Source organism: Phodopus roborovskii, unplaced genomic scaffold, assembly GCF_943737965.1.
Source record: "Phodopus roborovskii unplaced genomic scaffold, PHOROB, whole genome shotgun sequence".
NCBI classification, from domain to species: domain Eukaryota; kingdom Metazoa; phylum Chordata; class Mammalia; order Rodentia; family Cricetidae; genus Phodopus; species Phodopus roborovskii.
This window is the reverse complement of record NW_026126602.1, coordinates 9,210,146-9,224,427: the sequence shown is the minus strand read 5'-3', so window position 1 is coordinate 9,224,427 and position 14,282 is coordinate 9,210,146. Positions and strand designations below refer to the sequence as shown.

At 35.0% G+C, this 14,282-nt stretch overlaps 1 protein-coding gene across 1 annotated transcript in view; it reads right to left on the bottom strand.

Annotated features, from left to right (window-relative positions):
• Dnajc1 (DnaJ heat shock protein family (Hsp40) member C1) overlaps positions 1-14,282 on the bottom strand; it is a 151,227-nt gene that overhangs the window by 68,494 nt on the left and 68,451 nt on the right. Inside the window, exon 7 of the mRNA XM_051205672.1 lies at positions 2,198-2,288. Coding sequence (XP_051061629.1) covers positions 2,198-2,288 — 91 coding nt within the window. The remainder of the gene's footprint in view (positions 1-2,197; positions 2,289-14,282) is intronic.

Genomic DNA, 14,282 nt, shown 5'->3' with positions numbered 1-14,282 from the left:
TTCCAGGCCAGTTGGTCTATAAAGAAAGTTCCAGAACAGCCAGAACTCTGCAACACAGAGAAATCCTGTGTGGAAAAACCAGACCAAACCAACCAAACAAAAAGATTCTATGTAACCATTATACTATTACTTTAAAATACACAACACTTTCTGACTCTGTTAACAGTAAATACAATTGCTCTTTACTGTTCTTAACACTGATATTCTCACCTTTTCCTATATACCACTGATATGAACACAAGATGGTTTTATAACACAAGCCACATATAAACACTGGGCTAGAAATGGATTGCTGAGTTTTACAAGGCTGTTTATTACATACCTTTACTAAAGAAGAGAGAAATTCCAGATGTTTGTCTACTTAAAATTTTGTATTTTTTTACATGATTTTTATTAAGTAACAAAATAAAAAAATAGAATTTTTAAACCTGAAAATTTTAACTGAACAGAAATTAAAAAGTCTTTATACAAATGAAAAATGGTTGCAAACCTCCAATGTAGATTTCACATTGTGATAAACATTTCGTGTTTAACTCCAATTTTCATAAGGGCAGTATATATTCTTAATCTGCTATTATTAGACAATTCTAATATATACGCTAAAATTTTACCAATAAGTTGATTTGTTATAAAAATTAGATAAAAATGACAAGCTAGGAAGCAAGCAGTGAAATATAGTAAGCTCCTACTGCCTTAACAGGTAAATTTGGGGTTAATTTAAGAATTTCCCTATTTTCTTACTTTCGTTCTGACTCACTTAAAAGACTTTAAAATGTTAACATTATTTAAAAAGGAACAATTTTACTAGAGTTTCATTTGACTGCTTTTATTGCCCAGCACACATAGTTAGCAACCTTCATACACAATCCCTATTGTCTCAATTCTTATAGGCATCCACTTAAATAATTATACAGATTTAAGTATCATTTTATAGTTGTTAGAATTTTTTTAGTTGAATTACATGCTCCTTGAGACCAGGTACTATATGGAGAGATACTTGGCTGGCATTCACTACTATTCGTAGAATTCCATACATTCATCTATTCATCCACTCACCATTTACTTACTGAGCATTTACTGTGTGCCAGGACAGTGTTCACTACTGCAGACACAAAGTGAAAAAGAAAGTTCCTTTGCTACAGCTGCCCAGAAACAGGAACAACTGTGACAGAAAAACTTTCCCTAATAATAGCTATGTCTTGAAGACACAACAGTGAACAAAATAAAGTCCTAACATTTGTAGAGTTTATAATCTAGGGGGAGAAACTAGATATAAATAAAATTAATACATTCTACGGTGAATAAAATAACCAGTATGTGTAGTCAGTGTACACATGGGAAAGGTACATAAAACAAAGTCAAGAAATGTCTTTGTGTTTGATGGAGCATTTTTATATTTTCTTTTTTGTTTAAAAATTTTTTAAACACTTGTTTATTTTTACTTTATGTATATGTATATACTTTATGTATATAAAAGTATGTATATACTTTTCTTGCATGTATGGACATGTACTACTTATATGCATGGTACACATGGATGCCAGACACTCAGACTCTCTGGAATGGAAGTTACAGATGACTCTGAGTCCTCTTGTCAGATCAGCCAGTGCTCATAACCTGAGCCAATCTCCAGCCCTGTTTCTATTATTTTTTTTTTTTTTTTTTTTTAAGTAGGATCTTATTGTGTAGCTCTGTAGTTCATGGCCTTCAAGGAGTATGCCTTCTGTCTCAACTTACCAGGTGCTTGGATTAAAAGTAGGAGTCCCCATGCATGACTTCTTTTCAATATTCTGATAATTTATTTAAGATTGTATTATGCAACAATATTACAAAAGAAGCAAAGGCTTTCAAAACAAAAAATAATATTTTTCCAGGTTTATCCACTGTTATAGTATTATATTAACAAATGGCAGTTGGTTATCCAGGGCATTATATATTAATTATAATTTTAGTACCAAAAGATAATTGGCCTTTACAAATTTTGAATGGTCAGTCCCAACTTGAAGAGTTGTATGACCCCAGGTTGATTCATCATCTCTCCTGAGACTGGACTTTGTTTGTGTTCACTAGCAGTATTTTCCATGTGTGAATACAGTAAGTACAAAGAAAACACAGAAAATTCAACTAGTATTAAAGGAAAATTTGAATTTAGATTAGTTTTATAGGACATTGTTAATAAACAATATTTAAAACTTACTTTGAAGTGTTTCAACTTCAATTCTAGCCAGTGCATCTTCTTTTTCCTTCAATTTTGTCTCCTTGTATTTTGCATAAAACTGCCCAGCATCCTTAAAAAAAAAAAAAAGTGACAAGCAAATCAACATAATATTTTGTTTTGACAGTATGCTCCTTTTAGAACAATCATTTCCATGTAAGTTTTCTATTGACACGATGAACGGAAGAAACATTTCTTGCCTGGAGAACTAAGGCCAAAAAGTGCATGGGTGTTATTTTAAGTAGACTTTTCACACACAAAAAGGAAGATTTCCCTTCCAATTCTCTTTCACGGTTTGATGTCTCCCCAACACCATACTATTGTACAGGCAGCAGAAAAGCATACTGACTGAACCAAATACTTCATGTGGAATTATTTACTGTGACTAACAAAGTACTAGTGTCATTGTGTTATTACCCAAGCTCCAAATCTTCCACACTACTGAGGATGAAGCAATTGAGCTCTGAATGAAAGCTGTCACTCTTCTTACCTATCACTCTCAGAGAAGACTGTAACACTTGCCATAGAAAACTGAAGACACAAACTACATAGACACTCAGGTGTAAACATCCAGTGGCTAGAGTCTCAATGAGTGGCACACAGCCAAGTGTTCCAATTAGCAAGGTTCCAATATAAAAGGCTAAGCATCACATTAAGGACAGAGATGAACATAAGCTTGTTGATTCTCTGGGCATATGACATTCCTAACAATCGGCAAAGCAGATCTTCTTGATCCAAGTCTCTTATGTTTCAGAAATACCAGGCCACATTGTGCTTCCATACCTCTATTTGTTCTGCCCTCAGGTTGAACTATTTTGATCCCTGCCATTATTTTGACAACTTTTTTTCATATTTGGAAACTGCAAACACCATACACTCACATGCTTGTATCACGTTATAGTATCACCTAGAAGATGAGACATTTGAGACAGAACAAAGTCCTGGCACTCTGTGTTTACCAAACTGAATCAAATTGGAATACATGTGAAATCTTAAAAAGAAGGAAATGAGAAGGCATGATATGAGGGATGAAGAGTAAGGAAAAAAGTAGGTATCAAGGATAAGTTTAAGGTGATATTACTGTATTGTAAGATTCCTAGAGAAGATAAATCACCTGTGATGATGTCTACAGGAGATGAAGGAATGCTACTACCTAGATCAAATGTAGTAGATACATGAATGATCCCACCTCATTTCATTCATGACTGTAAGCAAAATCAAAGGTATCCCATAGGGTCTGTTTCTTGAGATTATACTAGAACTCCTCCAACAAATTATGAATTAAGGAAATTTATATACAGAAACTTCCTAAAACACTTGAATACATAGTAAAAATATTTCTTTTTATTCTTTTAGTCCAACATTTGTGCTCATAATTTCTAGTATAAGCATTTCTAAAGCCACAGGTCAGCTACACAAATGTGTAATCAAAAGAGCATAGATAATAATTCACCCAACTTACTCATCCTCCCATACCAATATATACATAAATTATACCTACATTTCCTCAAAGTCTTGGTTAAGGTTTTATGGCCCCTTAACATTTTCCACCCCGCTCCCCTAAAAAACCCTCAATCCTATATGAGTATTACTTTGTAGCAAGTTGTATCAGTCACTTATACCTTGGTGTGAATGAATGAATGAGCTTATTAGCTTCTTTCCACAGAGTAGGTTTAATAGTAGGGAAGAAGAAAAGGCCAGGAAGGCATTGGCTCCTTGAGGGGAGTAGGAAATGTGGCACCATGCAAAAAAAAGAAGGGCACAGATTAGTTATTTATGAGGTGAAAGAATATAGATTGAAATATACCATCATAGTATATAGTACAATGAGATATAGTGTTTAAGAGGACAGATTTGATCTCTGAGACAAGATCTCACTAGATACCCCATCAGGCCTTGAACTTACGATCCTTCTACCTTAGCTTCTCAAGTGCTTGAGGTAGTTTTGGAGTCTGCCTTTCTTTATGAAGAAGTCAGCTCTTCCATTTTACCGGCTAGGTAACATTCAGCAAATTGTTTCTCTACAGATCAGTTTTCTCATTCATAAACGAGGACTATTATAAAGACTTAACATTTTACTATTTAGGAGACACTTAAGATGCCATCTGTACAGTTTGGTCTTCCATATATCAGCTTTTTAAATGGCTTCTTAATCATTTGGCATCATGGTACTTTCTGCTACAAAAGATTGAGTTTTTATGCTTCAAAGCTCACCAAAATGCTTCCTCTTAAACCCTGCATTTCCTGCTTCTCTTACTTCTCCTTATCCATACCTCCTTGACTCAGTGAAAAGACCTGGGTGTACCAGCCTCTTAAAGGTCGTCAACCTTGAAAATTTTCCCACTAGGGTTTCTTCTTCCTGCCACAGCTTGTAATTTTACCAAGAATCTGCTTTGAAAATAGTCATTTGATCCGAAACCATACCAAGAGTTGTAAAGTATCAAATCCCTAAACTTACTCTAGCTAATTCAAAGTTGTTTTGCATTCTCTATCTTATTACCTGCTTGTTCAAGGCAAAGAATCTCATTTTCCATTTGCTCAAGCTTTAAGCATTTACTGATGTTTTTGTTTCCTTAGCTCATTTGTACTTTCAAATTATAGCTATGATTTGCCTTTTCTAAAAAAAAAAGCTACTTCCCTAACAAATCTACCATTCAAATAATTCCACAGTAACTAAACAATTCTGCTATGTTTCAACCATCCTTGTGGATATTACAGTATAATATGCTAAAACACTACAATCAGGAAGATTCTAAAAGGAGAGTGATCATGTGCTGTGGCAGTTTGAAATTCTGTCTTATATAGTACGAGATGAGATTAAGGATAACCTGGTAACTACCATAAGCATTTTTAAGGCTCAAAGGAAGGACAGTATGAATATTGTGTAAAGTTCTAGAAATGAATATTTCAATTTTGAATATAAAAAATCATTTTCTAATAATAAAAATTAGCTGAAAATAAGCTGACTCTGTATGTAGCATTCAAGAAGAGAGTGGGTGGTATTCCTTATATATTTTCTAAAGGGAGTCAACCATTCAAAAGGGTTTAAAAGGATACATGGCATTTAACACCCCCCACCCTCTTGTTTTCCTTCAGGTGTTAATTCAAGATAATAGCATTGTTTAGAAAAAATAGAAAAAAAAATGTTGAATCTAAGATAAACTTCAGCTTATTAACACAAGAGATTAAAGACTCTCTGTAAATAAAACACCATATCCATTCTCCTGGCTTTTGGTACTAGCTAGTGCTCTTTAGTGGTGTATCAAAACTATGGCATTTACATTTCTCCAGAGTTCGCCTTCTTAGGGAGCCTGTAGTTCTCATGGCTAGAACTTTCAACAAAAGCTTTTCCTCTAGAAACAACTTTCTTTATATTCAAATGTTCTTCAAGAGTTCAAAATTTGCCTGTACAGAGAGCAAAGGTTTGGTTTTACATTTAATAGTGTGGCTAATCTAAAGGATTCATGTTATCAGTATTTGTACATAATTATGAAACATGGGCTCCTGAAAAAGAAGCCAGTGGGCTGTATTTAGATTTACCTGATAAATAATTGCCATTATGCGTTGTGCTTTTTAAAAAATATGTGAGAATTATTTATCATAAAATAAGTTGTACTTAAAGGACTTTGCAAACATATCACCCATGGAGGGATCACTGCCTTAATCTAGAGACAGGAGAGAAGCCCTAGTCCCTACTTCACAGGACCTGTCAGATCTACATGACCCCAACTGGATGGCATTCCCCTACATATGGAATTGGGGTGGGGGGATGGGAGGGGAGGGTGTTTAGAGTGCATGTGAGAGGGCAGAGAGGGTAAAAGGGAGGGAAGGAGGGATGGGGGAGGGAACTGGGATCAACATGTAAAATAATAAATTAAATTAAAAAAAATGCTTTGACTCCAAAATTTAAATTGAAGAACAAGTTACTGGGGAAAAGGATTTCTATTTTTGTTTCCACAGAAAATGAAAAGATGTGGATTCCTTACAGACTAATGTGGTTTGATCACACCAGACCGCCTGAAACAGAGTACAAGGTGATCCTACATTCAAAACAGCTGGACAAAACAGCCCTACAGACTACAGCCAGGATATCTGAATCTTCTTCGAATCCCCCATGACAGCGTCCCTTACCAGCAGGAAGTAGTTTGGAAAGAACGACGCCCAAATTCCCAAATATTGTGTATAAAGTTTGTTTTCATTTAATTGGACTTTGTTATATAAAATTAAATAAAAAAACTAAAAAAAATTGTATCAATAAATGAAAATCCATTCCAAAATGAAGTATTCATATCTATACCATAATTCCATTAAAAAAATAAGTTGTACTTATGGAATATATAAAAAAACTACATTAAATTAAATTTTAGACTGTAGAATACTGGTTCCATACAAAAGGAGTATTTCTTTTCTTTGCTTGGATGGGTGGCAGGTGGAGGTATGTCTTTCTGAAATCAGCTGATAGAGAAGATCATGGAAATCTCTGGCTCTTTGTACTTGCCATGATGAACAAGGAAGCTCAAGTTGACTCAGGAGGTTTGAGGTAACAACTAGATGCTATGGAACTCATCATTGTTCTGAGCCTGAGTGACATGAGACCTGAACAATGTCCCATTTCCTAAGAGCCAACAGACAATTGTCTAACCTACAAAATAACTGCAGTCTACTGGAATTTTAGGGTGATCTGTGTCTTATCAAAATCTATCAGTCAATTGTAATAATAAGTTGAATATCTCTCATATATAAAAATGTTTGAGACCAGAAGCAATTTAGAACTCTTATTTTTCCAATGACTACTATACATTCACATATTTTGTCCACTTTTAGATTATGTGCTAATATACAATAGGACCCAAATCTAAACGTAAAATCTTTAATATCTCACATATACATTAGACACATAACAAGAAGGCAAGATATTATAGACTATTATTAATTTGCAAAACAAAGTCAGTGGACACTGAATCACCTGAGGTATGCTATCATGTCAGCACTAAAAAAGTTTTATATTTTGGATTTCACATTTTTGGAACATTAAATGGGAACTTTTAGTTAGTCTGACAGAGATTTTATTATGAAGAGAAAAATTTAGTAAATTGCAATTCTTGAGGTAGGTAGGTTGTAGAATGGACAAAGCCCATGTATCAATTTTTATTTTGACATTACTGACATAGTAATATTAAAATAACATTCTTAGTTGGCATTGTTGGTTATATTTAGTTTACTTTTACTTCTCCCTAAATACCTCAAAATAGGAAGCAATCTGATATTTTAGAAAAGACAGACACTGCTCTAAAGTGATAGGAGCCGGAAGATGTGGGGATAAGGTATGTGGAAGAGACCTGGAAAGAAGTAGGTGGGAAAAGTATGAAGGATGTCCCAAGTAATTTTGACTGTTTGACAGTATCAATCTCTTGATTGCAGCTTACAAACAACCTTCCAATAGGAAAATACCATAAGCACATTCCTGAAAACCTGCCTACAAAGACTTTGACATTTTGTTGTTCCATTCACTAATGATACATTCTTAGACTTACATATAATATATCCTACTATATACATAGTAGGAAAATTTCACAATTGTACACTTTGGGTAAGAGGCAAATTTCCTGCAAAGGGGTAGATACTATACCATCCTCTGCCTGAGACAGTCAAATGGTTAGGGACACAAAGTTTGGGATGAGACAGAACAGGAGCCAACACAAGAGCTACCTTCCACTTTTAGAACAATGAAAAGCAGCCTAAATACTCAGAGAAATTCAGATCAGATGCACTGTACATTTTCTCTCTATATGCTATAATTTCTTTTAATCGGTTCAATTTTCATTTACAATGTGAGTTAGTTGTGGCCTTGGGCAAATTATTTCACCAATCTGAGTCAGGAGTATTTTTCAATGCTAAAATACGGCATCAGTGAGACTATGTATCTTTAACATTCTCCCTAATTAACATTTTTATGGCTATTTAGGTTTTCTACATCTAGCAGTAAAACTAGAAAATTCTGCACTGTAGTTTGTATCTCCAAGAATCTGCACTTTATTATGCCCTCCTGGCACACACACACTTACAGAAGAAGAAATAAGGGTTTCTGGTCTTATGATGTGAGGGTTCTCCAGCTTCCCTGCATCTTTTTATCTAGCAGTAGAGCTTCAGTCTTAGAAACTTCAAACTAGCTTTTATTTGCTTATGTAATCCCAGTATCAAAAAGGCTGAAATTTTTAAAATATATTTTAGAGTGGCCACATTCCTTGGACAATCCATCTTAAAATGAGTAGAAGGGGAGGCCACTCAGTTTCCCACATGTGCTCCAGCTCTCTCTAAATGCTTAGTCTGCTTGGATTCCGACAGGAATCTCAGTAAACAGAAGCAGTGAACCAGCATTGAAGGCTATCTTGCTAAGGGAGGGTGGCCTCCAGGCTTCCTTCTGTTATGGCTTCAGGGAAAGAAACTTCTGAGAAGGAAGGCCGCTTCTACACATGGTTATTCTGTAAAGCGCCAACAGAGTCTGTGTTTTAGGCAATTTTTAGAGGCTAGAGTAATACAGTGAAGATGCCCATCTCTACTCAGCTACTGTTTTTGTGCACCTCATGAATCCTGATGGGGGTGAAGGGTGTGCACACTAGAGCCTTCCTATGATAATTTAACATTTAATCATGTTTACATTGGATGTGACTACAATTTAATGTAAAAAATTTTTAAATTTAGGAAATGTACATCTTAAATTTTAAATATTACTAGGAAATGTTACATATCAAGTAGTAAGCTGCTAAAATGATGGATTCACATCAATAAACTATGGACATTTAAGATTTGTTTTACTTCAGGTTATAAGATGTGACTTGATAACCAACTGTAGATATGTGGTGCTTCCTGAAATAGAGGGTGCTAATGGTTAAATTATTATGGACTCAAATATACCCAACTCCAACACACATGGTGATTAAAATAAACTAGGTTGTAAAATTAAAATTGAAAACAGACAACACTGATTATATATTATGAACTTCTGCTATTTTATAGAATATAGAACATGATCAATTAAAAAACATCCCTGGGTCAGGGGTATAGCTCAGCAGTAAAATGCATGCTTAGTTAGTGTACCTTAGTTACTAGGCCATGGTTTCAAGCCACAAAAACCATACATGTGTGCATGTGTGCATGCATGTATCTATGTATATAATCTCCAGCAATGCATTAGGAACCTTAAAATATTTTGTGGATGTTCCATGCTAACTACAATGAGCACAAAAGCCCAGCTTAGTCAGACTATTAAGGAACATGTACTCTTTTCAAAACTATCATGAGAACAAGAAGCAGACTGGGAAAGTGACTAGGGCCCTGTTTAATGACATAGTTAAATTATAGCATCAAAGCATAAAAGCCTTTTGATATAATTCAAGTTCCTTCTAATTCATATTCCATGTCCTTTGCTGATCATTTTACTGATATTTTTACTTATCTAAACACTGTCAAGTTCTTCACCTTTGTTCATAATCATGCATTATAGTTCTTCCTTGTCTATTTATCCTTTTTAAACATTCTTTTCAGACTCATCATAGAAGATTTATCTGTTAAAAATTAACTTGCTAAATAAATATACCTAAATCTAGAGATTTGGAATATAGTTTTTGATGGTAATATGATATACTCTTTTTTAAAAAGCGGTTGAATCTTTTTCTCAGCTTTCACATAATATGGTTTCATGGGAAGTGCTATATCTATGCAATTGTCTTTGTATACCACCTGTGGTAGTTTTAATTTAATTGCCCCATAAGCTCATGGGAAGGGCACTATTAGGAGGTATGGCTTTTTCAGAGTAGGTATGACTTTGCTGGAGGAAGTGTGTCACTGTGAGGGTAAGCTCTGAGGTCTCGTATATGCTTAAGTCATGTCCAGTATCTCAGTTCACTTCCTGTTACCTGCAGGTTAAGATGTAGTATTCTCAGCTACTTCTCCAGCACCATGCCTACCTGCATACCACCCACCATGTTACACCATTATAATGAACTAAACCTCTGAAAATGTAAGCCATTCCAATTAAATAAGAGGTTTTTTTGTTTGTTTTGTTTATAAGCATTACTGTGGTCATGATGTCTCTTCACAGTAATAGAAACCACTAAGCTACTACCTAGTACAAAATGGCCACTTATATGTTAAGGATCCATTCATCTTTCATGACTGAGTTCATATAGTCCTCTGAGTTTTCCTCATCATACTAAATACATACAACTGATACTGTAATCACTGGATATTGATCTGGTATTCATGTGATATAACTGGTTGGTAAGTTATAGAAGGCATATTCATTTCCAGTGCCCCCTGTCATGTCTTGTTTTTATATGCTTACCATATTTTTGTTAAATTGGCTGATTTATTTTTCAGTAAATGACCAAAAGATTTATATATCAAATTTTTATGTAACTATTCTCATTTGGATTTTTGGGGGTGAGAGACAGAAAAGAATTTAGACAAATTAAGTAGGCAATAAGAAGTATCCTTAGGAATCTCTGATGCTAAGCAATAAAAGAGAACTTAGGAGTAAAAATAGCAAAATATTATTATTCCCAATTCTGCTGAAAATTTTTAGATATATATGAATTACAGTAAAGGAATTAGTATGTAGATAAATGAGAAGGAAGTTGGGAGAAGAGCTGGGTCAGTGTGTTCAGACTCTGTGTGAAGCTCACTTGCTAGAAGACTAAATCTTCCATATCTCGATATACTTTGCAGCTCAGGAATTCAGGAAATTCAAGAGTTTCACACCAAAGTAAATTTCTCTCAATTGATGACTACTTAACTAATTTACTGTATACTTATAAGGGGCCTTATAAGCACTTAGATTTGTGTTAGTCAACCTTGGTATTACAGTACATGATTCAAAAATATTGTGTAAGAAAAATAAAATAAGAGCAGGCTACCAATATGATTTCTATAAAAACAAGCGTAATACGTTGTAAAATTCAATATGAGAGAGGCTGGATCTAGATGTGAAAGACTAAAGAGAAATCATAAAAATCTGTATTACACACTTATATTCCTTCACAAGGGTCTAGTTTTTGGCTCTTTAAAGAAATCAAGATGAAAATTAACTGTCAAAGAAAGCATGATCATAGGTTTGGTTTATACAAGAGGGCAATGACCATTTTGAGCCAGTTCCTATGTAAACATTAAAGAGTGACTCTGTATTACTGAGTAATGAATAAGCATAAAGTACATGTCTAAAGTTGAAATATATGATTATATATATATACATATATATATATGTATGTTGTTAGTAGGGCCCTTTTTTTTTCTGACTACTGTGTCAATTATCATCTAGGCTTCTTCAAGTGAAAGTGGCTACTCCTAAATTTCACAAGTACCTTATTTAATTAAGAGCATCTCAAAGAGATATCCCAGTGCCATCACAAGGCATGTGTATGCAACACTATTCAATTTTAGGGGTGATGAATTAATACAAAGGTCACAACAGATGGAAAATAAGAAGTCAAACCACGACCTAATTCTAAAAGCAACTATTCAGCACTTCTTTACTGATGTATTTCATAAGCTAACTAATGTTTTCTTCTTAAAAGTCAAACAACTACAACAACTATGTGAGTATGTGTGTCTATGCACACATGCACATACTTGGGCCACAGTACATGTGTGGAGGTCATAGGACAACTACCGGGAGTTGGTTCTCTCCCTTCACTTTTACTTGAATCCAGGAATGGATTACTTGACTTTCACCAGATGAGCCAATTCTGAGACCCTAATGTTTTTTAATATAAAAGTACTTTCACTATTCCAATAATTATACTGTTAGTGATGACCAGAAAAACTAATTGTAAGTTCCAAAAGAAGAATTCAAATATTAAACATTAGAATTTTTTAAAAAAAGGGTAATTACCTCATTTTCTTTCTTATGTTTACTAAAAGAAATGATAAGAGCAAAATGTAAAACTTAGGCTTTTACAGGTCTGGAAGGCTAATGTCTCTGTAAAAGTAGAAAGGCAAATGGAACCATACTCAAAGTTAAAATGTTAAAATTCAAACTGATCAAGAGTTAAGGAGTGCAGAGTTTCTAGAGAAGAGGTTCTAATGCTGTGACCCTTTAGTACAGTTCCTCATGTTGTGGTAACCCCAACTTCATACAATTTTTTTTTTTGCTAGTTCATAACTGTAATTTTGCTAGTTATGTATCACAATGTAAATATATGATACACAAGAGATCTGATATGTGACCCCTGTGAAAAGGTCCTGAGAACCGCTTGCTTGTAAAACCGCTTGGTGCCCAGCAGCCCAGGTGGCCAGACACCACTACACTGAGCAGGTACATGGTGGAGAAATGGGAGAGAAGGGAAAGCACAGTGGTTCCTGCACTGTGGAGAGAAGCAGAACTAAAGACTTGATGGAGGGGAGGAACAGGCTGATATGGATGGCCTACACTGTCACCTGAGGTTATGGTGATATTCAGGCCTAAGCTGCAGCTGAGGGCCATGTCTGGTCTGAGACTACCACAGACAGGGTCTGTGTTGATGTCAGTGGTCCTTGTTACCACCAGGGGCCATGGGGAGTGTTGGCCCTGCCCCATGCCAGACTCCTTCAGAGAGAGAGCTGTCCCCCTCCTGGGAGAACTGGCCCAAGTGTATTAGGGGAGGGAGAGATGGCCTTGAGACCCTTGACCACCCTGGGAAAACTGCCCTCACTGTCTGCCACAACAGGAGAGCTGGCCTTGCATCTAGGAGAGCAGGTTCCACCCCTCACCATCCTGCAGGAGAGCTGGTCCCTCTCCCTTGCCTAAGGTGGGTGGTTTCAGTAGAGACTGACCAACTCAGCTACCTAGACCCATATCCAGGGCTTTTAATTGACCCATCCTAACATCTACCCCATCTATAACCTGCTGAAATTCGTGAAGGAACTCAGGAAAACAGCAGGATATCTGAGAGGATTTTCGGTGAGGGTCCAGAATTGATGGTGTACCAGAATCCAGAGGGCCTTGAACCAGACCAACAACCCATTGCAATAAACATCTACAAGTAAAGCTATTTGAACAAAAGGGAACACTGTGTGACATGCCACAGCTCCCAAGGCCAGTATGACAAACGAACATTTAATGGAGAAGCAGGAAAGAAAACAGTGAAGTGGGTTTTCTTCCCTTTTTTACTTTTCCTTTTCTTTTTATGGGTGAGGCTACAAGGTTGAGGGCAGACATGGAAGGGCTGGGGATGATGTGAAATTCCCAAAGAATCAATACTGTAGATTGCCTTCTGCAAAGATTCTAAAGTAGTTTTAAAAAAATTCATTAAAAGAAGAAAACAGAAAATAAAATACAAAATAACTAGTTTCTGTAAAGTATCAAAAAACTAGTTCTGCTATATGTAGTACAGTGGGCAGAGTTGGCTGTCTGATAAATACTTCTTTTTGAAATGAAACATCTCTCCTCCAAAGTTACAATCTTAACCCCAAGTTCTATTACCAAACCTCAAATTTTATAACTAAAAAGTACTCTTTTATTTTTAAATATTATGGCTACCTATTGGAAAATTTCAAGCTGGGTATAGTAACTAAAATTACCAAAGGAATAATTTCATAAAATATGACAGGTATGCTAAATACAAAGAAAAAAGAAATGAACTATTAACATATGTTCTTCTACTTTGATCAGAGCTAACTTGAAAAAAAAAATTCTCAACTGGTAGAAAACAAAATGTTCCCATTCTCCTTGAAACTACAAATAAAATGGAAAGATATAGATACATGTATAGTGGTAATGTACATGTAAACATTTTTCTTTAAACTGTATTAAAAGCTATTAAAATAATGGATACGTTCATTAAATCTTGTTCCTTTTTATTAGTTTTGCCTTTTAAGAATAACATCAGATTAAATAAATTTTTATTGCTTTTATGTCTGTCATAAAGATAGTTTATCATTTTCCTTTTCCCAGTGTCTTGGATTTCAAAATGAAACATAAGAGATAAGTATAGGAATAGGTGCCAAAATAATCTCAGAACAATTCTAAGTTAGGGGTAATGAACATATATTATCCAAAAAATATTATGAACCATATACTATATGTCACCAT